At 38.9% G+C, this 11,201-nt stretch overlaps 1 protein-coding gene across 1 annotated transcript; it reads left to right on the forward strand.

Annotated features, from left to right (window-relative positions):
* Positions 1-482: 482 nt before the first annotated feature.
* On the forward strand, positions 483-4,884 carry LOC123164269 (E3 ubiquitin-protein ligase RNF14-like). The gene is made up of 7 exons (XM_044581684.1): positions 483-871; positions 1,314-1,388; positions 1,480-2,023; positions 2,524-2,909; positions 3,618-3,829; positions 3,915-4,074; positions 4,185-4,884. Exons 1-7 carry the CDS (start codon positions 590-592, stop codon positions 4,317-4,319), a joined length of 1,794 nt encoding a protein of 597 aa, XP_044437619.1. The 5' UTR covers positions 483-589; the 3' UTR covers positions 4,320-4,884.
* The last annotated feature ends 6,317 nt before the right edge of the window (positions 4,885-11,201 follow it).

The following is an 11,201-nucleotide window of genomic DNA, read 5'->3' on the forward strand; positions in this document are numbered from 1 at the left end:
CGCCTCTGCTTCTACTACTTCCTCTACATCGACTCCATGGCTGACGACGAAGTCGCCAAAAAGAAGGCCTTGGCTGATGCCGAGGCTGCTGCTACCACCGCCGCGTTTGCCTGGCCAACCGGTATGACTCGTTCATCCCCTGTTTGCTTGTTCATGTGCTAGCCATATATATGCTGTTCATAGATGGTTCGGTTCTATGTACTGTACGTGCTCACATGCTTAGGTATCGGTATGAGATGCATACTGTATTTGCCATGTTTACTGTCTACTCGTGGATTAGATTCATTGAGAAAGTGCTAATATTTCCAACACTCAAGGTCTGAAAAGAAAACAAATAAAGGAGTCCGAACGAACATAAACAGACTTATACAACATCTCAAGCAGTAAATCTTACCATAATCCCGATCAAACGCTCGCAAGTCTCTCCGATACAAAAGGTGCAAGCACGCAACAACGTTGTTCTAATCGACCTCCCCGTGCGCGGTTCATTGTCCTCAAGCCGGCGCCAAATTCGGGGCCGCACTGTCGCCGAGCCGCCGCAAAACGATTCTTGTAGTCGGTAGCAACCAAGGCCGTTGGACGTACGGCAATGCCGCGGAAGTACTGGAAGCCGAGGGGAGGCCCTGGATGTGTGGCGCCCGCGCCGGAGCTTCACTGGAAGGCCCTAAACCCTAACCCCGTCCCCGCGGAGGCCCCCGAGTGCTCCCGCTCCCGCGCCGCCGAGGTGTCCGACGACGACGCCTTTGTGGACGTCCCCGCCACCGCTGAGGATGCTCTCGTGGAGGAAGAAATAGCAAGGAAGCTGGCGGGGATTCACATGGAGTTGAGTCAGGAGGAGCTGCGCGCTAACCATCAGATGCAGGAGGACGAGGTGATGTCTCACTTTTCTTTTCTCTCTTTCTTTCAGACTCGGGGATGCATCATCTTGCTCTTCAGTACTGTAGATGGCAAAGCATAGCTGAGTAGCTAGCTTCATGGAAATAAATAAATTAAATGACTACATTCCATATTAGATCACCGTAGTGTACTTTATGATTCTATAGTTGAGTAATTTTTAAGGGCCGATTGTGAGGTCTGGAATTATATTTTCATGTTGTGTGTGAAGTAGCTGGCCTACGCTCATAATGACATTTTTGTTGTGTTTTGCACACCCAGAGAACAGTTAAACCATGCCTGCTTTTGTGCTGATTTCTCATTCTTATTTTGCTGTTGTTTTTAAATTGGGCATGTGTTTTTTTTTCTCAAATACACGAAAGTATGTATATATGGTGATCACTTTTTTGTGTCTGATACAAACTAAACTTAATGCCCAGATATTTGCCTTGGAAGCAATTTTCGGAGACAGCATAGTCATTTTAAACAAAAAAGAAGGTCGACGGTCTTTCCAGGTATGTCCATCACAATTATTAATTTTCCAGCCATATTAATTCTTGCTAGTGAGGGAAATTAAGGTTTTTATATGTCAATGTTGTTGCACAGGTTCATGTGCATATTGAGATACCGGATGATGGTATAGATGTCTCGGCAAGGCTCGACTATGGTACCGGAACATTAAATTATGGGGAAACATGTGATGGCAATGCCTCGGATAATCTTGTTTACAAGTTTAGGGTTGAGCATTTGCCTCCAATCCTGCTAACATGCCACCTGCCTTCGTCTTACCCGAGTCATCAACCTCCCTCTTTCACTATCTCCACCGAATGGCTGGACACAGTGAAGATTTCATCATTATGTCAAATGCTTGATATGATTTGGGAAGAGCAACAGGGCATGGAAGTAATATATCAGTGGGTTCAGTGGCTCCAAAACTCTTTACTTTCTCACCTAGGGTTTACTGATGAGATAATTTTAAGCAAGGGTGATCTAACCTGTCATGAAGATGGTGGGGATAAGCGTGCTTGTCGAGATGATTCCGCACCTGATGTTATAATTACAAGGATTATGAGATACGATGATGATAAGCGTCATGAAGCCTTCTTACATGATATTCATGACTGCATGATATGCTTCAGCGAGTTTCCTGGTAAGTCTTAGTTTTCTGCATAGCTGTTTGTAGTGTTATATAGAGACTTATACTGTAGAGGTCTTGAGCTGTGTTATACTCCCTCTGTAAAAAAATATAAGAGCATTTCGATCACTACTTTAGTGATTTAAACGCTCTTATATTTCTTACGGAGGGAGTAATTAACAATGGCCTATTTTGGCTAGTCCCCATTACCTCATGCATTATCCTTATTCTTTGAGTTGACTACATACTACACCTGTAACACCATTGCATAGATGGCATATTAGAGATTCTCATTCAGATGATTTTTTTTTTTTTTTGCCTTTGTTCTGAGGGTACTGTCTTTTTTTTTGTAATACAATAAAAATTATAGTGCAATGGGGGTATTCATGATGCATGCCATGTCCAACTTAGATATTTTCCATTTAATTTGCTAACCCTTGGTATCTCAATTGTTGTTGCTTCTAATTTTAATTCACTACTTTGCTACATTTTCTAAAAAGGTTATTACTTCACAGGTGTCGATTTTGTCACACTTCCATGCCATCATTTCTTTTGCCGGAAATGCATTCAAACATACTGCAAAATACATGTCAAGGAAGGAACTGTATTGAAGTTGACGTGTCCTGATACAAAATGCGAAGGTGTTGTTTCTCCTTACATATTGAAAACACTTCTGGCGGAGGATGAGTATGAACGTTGGGAAAAACTGCTTCTTCAGAGAACTCTCGATGCCATGAATGATTTAGTTTATTGTCCAAGGTGCGAAACTGCTTGCTTGGAGGATGAAAGTAACGATGCTGTGTGTCCAAGTTGTCTATTCAGCTTCTGCACACTTTGTACATCTCACCGTCATGTGGGGAAACAATGTATGACCGCAGAGGAAAAAATTCGAAAGTTGGAGGTAGGAGAACTTTATCTCACATATATTTAGCTTATCTTGGATATGGTTAAATTAAATTGTGGGGCTGTTTCATTACTACTAATATATACTCCCTCCTTTCCGGTTTATAGTGGTCATCTTAAAAAAATTGTTTTTCTGATTTATGAGTCTCAATTCTAGTACTTGCCTTCACATGTTCAGATTTCAAGGTGCATTAATCACTTCATGCAAGGATCAAGAGAAAACCCACCAACGCAAGTTGAAGTTATTAGTCATTTGGTGGTGATTCATGCATGCACTGTAATTAATGCATCGGTAAACACAACTTTTTGTGAAAAATGAGTGTACTAATTAAGCACTTTTGTAGACTATGAAATGTATTCTACCACTCACTATCTACCTTGATTGGAGAGATTTCCAAACTGAGCCCTATAAACGGGAATGGAGGGAGTATCCACTAGCTAACAGAGAAAATGAGAAATCTAGAAAAGTGATATGGCTTGGAGTGTTTTATATTATAGCATCGATGCACATGTACTTCTCTTTTTTCTATTTACATTTTCTGGATGACTATGATGAAGAGGATTTTGCATTTCGACCAACTTTGGTAAAATGAGGGCAAAACGTATTCTTTCTGGAGATAAAAAAATTGCATATCTGCTGTCATTTTTTATCTATTATGTCTTTAAATGATCGATGTGAAAACTAACTTTGTTTTGTTTGGTGCAGGAACGGCTAAAATCTAGGCAGGAACGCGGCGACCAGAATTTGACAGATGAAGTACTCAGCCTCCAGGCAATTATGAGGGATGCAAAACAGTGCCCACGATGCAAGATCGCTATATATAAGATATCGGGGTGCAATAAGATGACGTGTTCGAACTGCGGGCATTACTTCTGCTACCAATGTAACTTTGCAATTGTTGGATATGAGCATTTCAGGTGAGTTCTCTTTTAGTGATATATTTTGCCCCCATTGTCATATATATATGCGCCTTGACAAAGAAGAAACATGTGTTGCGTTCAGACCGGGTGCATGCGATCTTTTTTCCCGGGAGGAAATACTTAGATGGGAAGCGCGAATGAATCCAGGGAGGGGGCGTGTAGAGGACGCTCCAGCTCCTGCCCCATTGCCTCAAGGACGATATCGTCACCCTTGTCCTACATGTGGTAAAGGAACTCCAAAGGTAACGTGAACATGTTTTCCTTTTCTTTCATACAGATATCTGAGACAAGCAACCATAATTCGTAATAGCACAAACGCCTCATGATTTGTATGTGTTTACTTTGGTCGCAGATTGGAAACAATAACCACATCTCCTGTGGGTCATGCCAAACAGGGTTCTGTGCATTGTGCCGGAAGACTGTCCACAAAACTTCACAGCATTTTGGTCCCAAGGGATGCAAGCAACATACTGCAGATCGCGACTGACACCGCGATATGGGCCAGAGGCCGGCGTTATCCCCTTTTCGGGAGGGAAAAAAACGGCCATATGCCCAGCACCTCAACGCAACTACAGTTTCCAAAGGTTCTGCTCATGATCTGCATATATATACCGTGCCCATATAAGGATACAGCCACGGCGTTTCCTGCATTTTGCAGGGAGCTTGATTTTCAAGTCCCCGGCTTCTTGTACCGTAGTGAAGATCGACTGCGAAGTAGGATATTACAAAGGACTGATGAGGAATTATATCAAGAATGTCAATTTCTTGTTACTTGTCAGGTTTTCCGTTGCTTTGTTTGCTTCCTCTCTTGTATTTTCTGCACACTGCGAGGTGTCATCGTTGGGCTACCCACTTACGCCCCGTTTGTTTGCGGTCGAGCGTGAGGACGCAGGTGCTCGCTATCACGGGCTCTGCCGATTGTCATGACCTCTACTGGATTGAGGTGATTTCAAGGGATATGCCCGCTTACAAACTCTCTGTACGAGAGTGATGTACTGCTGTCCCATTACTATGATTCACATAGTCAAATCAAAGATTGCACCTCTAATTACTTATTGGTGAGCCAAAAGCACAATTACTTACAATAATTATTTAAATATATGTCTTTGTTTGTAATGTACCATCATTCTTTTGCGTACAAAACACCGATTTGAGGCAGCCTACAAAGACAATTACTTTAGAGGTAGTGGCCGAATTCTCCTATATGATAACTCATTAAGATAAAAAGGCTTATATTGTGGAGCGGAGGGAGTAACTTTTAGTGCTCCCGTCATTTAATAATGTAGTGTATTCTACATTTTGTCAAGTCAAGCTAAATATAGAAAATATTGCATATACAACACCAAATTAGTACACTATTTATTTGTTGTTGTGGATGCTTGAGCATTTTTTATATACATTAATGTTGGTCAAACTTTTAAAAATTTATTTGAAAAAGTCTGCAGTATAAATAAAGTTATTTGCTTGAGTTTTGAATTCTCAGTTCCGCTTGTAGTTACCAACCCGAAGGATAAAAAATAAAGGGAAAGCCGACCAATCCTGGGTCAGCGTTCAACGCCGATCCCCTCGCATCCTTCATCTTGTCTAGTTGTCTTTTCCATCATCATGCGTTATGTTTTCTTCTCCACTCCCGCTCCCTACATCTATCGCCCATGTCGCCTCTACTTCATCTCCCCTCCCCTCCCCCCCCCCCCCCCCCCCGCTTGGTGTCCCTCGTGGCATGCAAAACACCGCCGAAGGACTCCGGCGATCAGTGGGGAATTACATGAACTCCGGTGATAGCCACCGGAGGATTTGGTGGAACCCTAGGTTAAACGCTAGGGGAAACTCAACAAAAAAAATAATGTGAGGGCTACCAGTTCGGTTTTTTAGACAAAGGGCTACCAGTTCGTGACCAAACATGCACCCACCCGTGCAGTTTGGGCCGACCCAAAGTGGGGGTGGGGGCCAACGCTTGCTTTTTTGCTGATGAGCGGTGGGCTTAATTGGGCCCCAGCCCATACATAGAAGAAAGATTGAAGAAAAAAACAGAGAAAGTGCAACTGGAAAAATAAATAATAATATTTACAAACAATAAAAAATGTTCAGGATTTGCAAAAGTGTTTGTGGATTCAAAAACTGCTCATGAATTTCTTGGATTCAAAAAATGTTCACGGATTCAAAAATTCAAAAAATGTTTGCGGGTTCAAAAAATGTTCATGGGTTCAAAAAAATCCAAAATGTTCAAGCATTTAGATAATGTTCAAAGATTCAAATAAATTTGCATGGATTCATAAAACGTTCATGGTTCCTTATAATATTTGTGGACTCAAATAATGTTTGCAAATTTTGAAAAATTATGCATTCAGAAAATGTTCATGAATTTCAGAAAATGTTTGCGGATTAAAATAGATCCAGAATTCCAAAAAATAAGTTGATCCAAAAAATGTTCTTGAATTCAATAAATATTCACACATTTTTAAAAACATCTTGGATTAGAAAAATGTTCATGAATTTCACATAAACATTTGCGGATTAAAAAATGATCGTGAATTTAAAAAATGTTCACAAACTTCAGAACAAATGATGGGTTAAAAATTTGTTCATGAATTTTAAAAAATGTTTGCAGATTCAAAAATGATCATGATTTCAGAAAACATTAACAATTTTATAAAAAAATCATGGATTCAGAAAAGTTTTGTGGATTAAAAAATGATCATGAATTCGAAAATTACTCACAGTTTTTTTTCAAAAATTATGGATTCAAAAAATGTTCTCGGAATAAAAAAATGATCATTAATTCAAATGCAAATCTTGGATTCAAATAATGTTTGTGGATTAAAAAATAATCACAAATTTCAAAAACAAATCATGGATTCAACATTTTTTTACAAAGTTGAAAAAAATATTATGGATTCACAATGATTGCCAATTAAAAACTGTTAATTGATTCAAATAATGTTCTTAAATTGTTCCGTGTTTAATAAATATGTTCTGAATTTTCAAAAATATTAATGAATTCCATATTGTTTTGGTAAAATCTTTTAAATTTCAAAAAATGTTTGCGGAAAGAAAAAATATTGATGAAATTTTAAAAAAGTTTGCAATGAATAAGATGGAGAATAAAAAGGGGAAGAAGGGAAAATAGAGAAGGAAAAAATATAATACTGGGATAAAACCAGGAGAAAACCATCATAAAGGAGCAGAAAAAAAACTGGTTCAAGGAAAGTCGTAGAACCTTTACAAAACCGGTGGAGAAAGACCACCGCGTCTGGATTTTTGGTACAGTCCGCTCCTCAGCAAGCAGCATCCCATGAGATTGATGAACCGAAGTTGACAAGCTGCTGATCCGAAGTGCAAGCGTACCGAAAACATGTGAACCCGCAGCTTTTTTGTGGTGCATGCTGTCTCTCGCACGCTTTTTGTGTTATCTGTGTGCTTAGAAGAAATGTCCTCATTTCGCGAAAGAAAAGAATAGAAAAGAAAAACGGTCGTCCCCTCATGGCCAGAGTCCGCGAGGTCAGGTCAGTGCCTCGTGCTGTCCCATCATCCTTCCACCGTTTCTCAATGATCCGCGGCGCGGCGGTCCCGGCCGGCCGTTGCCAAGTGGCGCGGGTAGGCTTGGACTCGGCCCTCCCTTCCCAGCGTCACACTCGCGCGCGCGTACACCGGCAAGAACAGCAACCAAGATGCCTGCCGATGCACACGTCCACACATTCAATTCAACAGCAACTGTCCTGTACCACACACATGCCGCGCCGACCGGCTACTCAAACGATTGGCTTCCGGCAACAGCAACTGTCTTGTCTTCTCCAAGGGCAGTGGATGCTGGTGTCAATCAACTCAAGGAAAGGAGATGAGTTTAATGGCGTCCGATCCGCCTGTCAAGACAGCCAGCGAGAGGGCGTGCGTGTACACGGATGCAACGGCCGGCAGCGCCATGAATGGATCAACTGGATCGGAGTTGCCGGCACATTCATTCATTCATTCAGCATGCATGCTTGCTGCTAGTTACTACTCCCTCCATTCCTAAATATAAGTCTTTATAGAGATTTCACTATGGACTATATACGGATGTATATAAACTTAGTTTAGAGTGTAGATTCACTCATTTTGCTTCGTATGTAGTTTTTTATTGGAATCTCTAAAAAGACTTATATTTAGGAAACGGAGGGAGTACTACTGTACTATGGTCTACGGCACTGGTCTTCATTTCCCATTTTGCATACGTGCTCCACAGCAGCAAAATACGACTACGTGTACTCGTGTCTCAGTGTACTTGCGCAACATTCGTGCACCTTAATTAAAATTGGCCAACGAGTGACCCACTACGTACTGTCAGAATAGAGGTAAATGCAGCAGAGGTACATGAAGTTGCACAGGATGTGCAGTCTGGTACCACAAGTTAAAAAATACGGAAAATTGGTGCCGGAATTTGTCTCGGCATGCATATACGGTTCAATCTTTGTCTGTTGCCGCGTATACGCGGTTCAAACATGAGACCAACTGCTCCAAACCAAGCTTTTCTAGGCACACAACCAATAAGACTGTGTTGACCATCTACGATAACTTTGTTAGCCCTTCATTTATGAACTTTTTTCATTGAAACAAATTCATTTAAGATAACTAACTCTAATCAGCCAAATATACACAGACACACACACATGGGGCTTACATGGTGTGCAGTCAGTGCAACCCATTTTCATATGTTAGTTTTTTCATTTTTAGAATTTTGTGGAACTATGTAAATTATAATCACAGTAAAATAACAAAGATAGAATATTCATGTATTATAAGTAATTTAAATACAAATATCATAACTTATTTCAATGAATGTTCATGTAACACTAAAGTATGTTCATGGTTTACTTGAAAAACAAATTATAATAATGTTTGCATAATTCAAAACAATGAACAAATAATTAATAAAATAGACGTACAATTTAATTTTTTGGCTAAATGTTCATATAATTTTGGAAATGTTCATGTTTTTAATTCATATAGGATATAATTTTGTTTACCTTGTTATAAAAAAGGTTCACATGTTTTTATAAAGTTTGCGTGTTTGCAAAAATATTTATTTATTCTTAGACAATAATAAATAATAAGATTTATGGAAATTATATATGAGCCTAAGAAATACTAGACTACAGATCCTCAAATGAAAACTCTTAAATATTATTTGAAAATATATGAACATTTTTATTCTTAAATGCTAAGTTAGTTATTTGAATACTATAAAATAATATTTTTATATTTTTTATTAAATGTATTAAAAACATTATGTTAATTGTTTTTATTAAATATGTGAACCCTTATTCATGAAACGCTCTAAAAATATGAACACGAATATTTGAACTCTATCTTTTGATGTGATTATGATATATATATATATATATATATGGAAAAGAAAAAATTGGCCGCATTTGACTGCTAACCATTTAAGTCCCCTGCGTGTGTTGGTCACTAGATGATTAGACATAGTTATCTTATATCCACAACAAACTCAAATTGGTCAGGCGGCTAGCATAGCTCGATAGGTATGGGAGGTCGCGGGATCGAGCCCCGTTGGCATTATTTTTCATATGAATTTTCCCTTCGTAGTGTTCCCTGACGGGTGGGGCCCAGCGGTCATAGGGGCCTTTCTACAAGATTGGCTATTAATTTAGGGGGGTTCCTACAAAAAAACATCGCCCCAGCTCCTCCTAGTCATTGACAATGGGCCCAGTGCCATGCTGTCACGCCATGTGAGCGTCATATACGGCTACATCCGAGAATTGAATGGTATATGCATGTTGAGACAAGTTTCACCACCAGTTTTCCGTATTTTTCAACTTGTGGCACCAAAATGCACATGTCGTGCAACTTCATGCACCACCTCTGTATTTACCTCGTCAGAATATCTCGCCTGACTTTGACTTAGCCAACCCCTTCAGCCTTTCATGTGTTTTCATATGTTATTCTGTGAGTCAATTATTACACCATCGGTGTCACAACTTGGTGTGAAAAGTCAGTTTAGTGCTAAAACTTGCGGCATGCATTGAACTGGTGCCATAGCTTGGCTTTGACGTGCATATACGGTGCAAATCATGTTTCTATACGAATAGAGTGCTGATTAGGCATGCCACGTGGTATGGGGGCCCGCTATCAGCGATATATAGGACGGCAAAGTGGACGTATGGCCTGCTATTTTGCAAAAAAAATAACCTTGAAATTTTTTTCTCACGAAAAATACTATGCCACAGCCGCAAGGGTCCACTTGTCAGCTTCCCATAAATAAATGAAAAATTGGTTCGCGCGAGGACTCGAACAGATGGCCTATAGACAGCAGCAGGGCAAGGCTAACCACCTGAGTCTCAACCATTTTATGTAATAACTGGCCTGGATGCTACTGCTATATATTCTTTCACTATTAAGCGAGCTGCAGTCCCGACATCCAATTTTTTCTTTTTTTTCAGAAATTTATAGAATATACATAAATTATAATAGTGTGTTATAAATAATAAATATATGTATATAATAATCACGTATGGAGTTAGCATTTATCCATATAATAGATTATGAATTACAAAGTTGTTCATGTAGTACTTCGCATATTGAATAAGAACATATATTAAATAAATTTCTATATAAGTTTAAAATTGTTCACACTTTTAACAAAATATTAATGTAATATACAAATGAACTCATGATTTAAGTACGTGTTTATGTTATATATTTTAATAAATGCTTATATAACTTTAAAAATGTTCTTGGTTTAAAAACAATTCATGTAGATTACAAAAGTGTTCCTGCTTTAAGAAAGGTTTTTATTTTACTGTGTGTTTTAATAAATTCTTAAATAAAATTTCAAATATTCACAGTTTTAACAAAATATTCATGTAGTATATAAAAGTGTTCATGCTTTAAAAAACATATATTCATATAACCTAAAAATAGTTGGCTGGGATTAGAAGCAGCGACATGTAGTCATCATGTGCCAGTGGCCACCACACCACCCAGCAGCGTTACTATTTTTAGGAATTTATAAAAATATATATTTTATTTCAATAAATGTTAATATAAGTTTAGAATGTTCATGATTTAAATTAAACAAATATGTAGTACATAAAAGTCTTCATTGTTATTTCTAAATTTATTTTATTTTAACACACAGTTACAATTTACATGTATTTTAAAAAAAATTTAACAAAAATAACAGTGTAAAATGGGTCACTGGGACTGAAGGCGTCAGGTGATGTGTTCGAATCCCATGGCGACAATTTTTGCGCAATATATATGAGAGGACTAAGAATCCCGACTGTTGTCGTGGGGGTCGCTTCTCCTTCGTTCCAGTGTGCTAGACATTTTGGTGTAATGCACTCGGGGATGAAAGGAGGAGTGACCATCA

Source organism: Triticum aestivum, chromosome 1D (assembly GCF_018294505.1).
Source record: "Triticum aestivum cultivar Chinese Spring chromosome 1D, IWGSC CS RefSeq v2.1, whole genome shotgun sequence".
Classification (NCBI taxonomy): Eukaryota; Viridiplantae; Streptophyta; class Magnoliopsida; order Poales; family Poaceae; genus Triticum; species Triticum aestivum.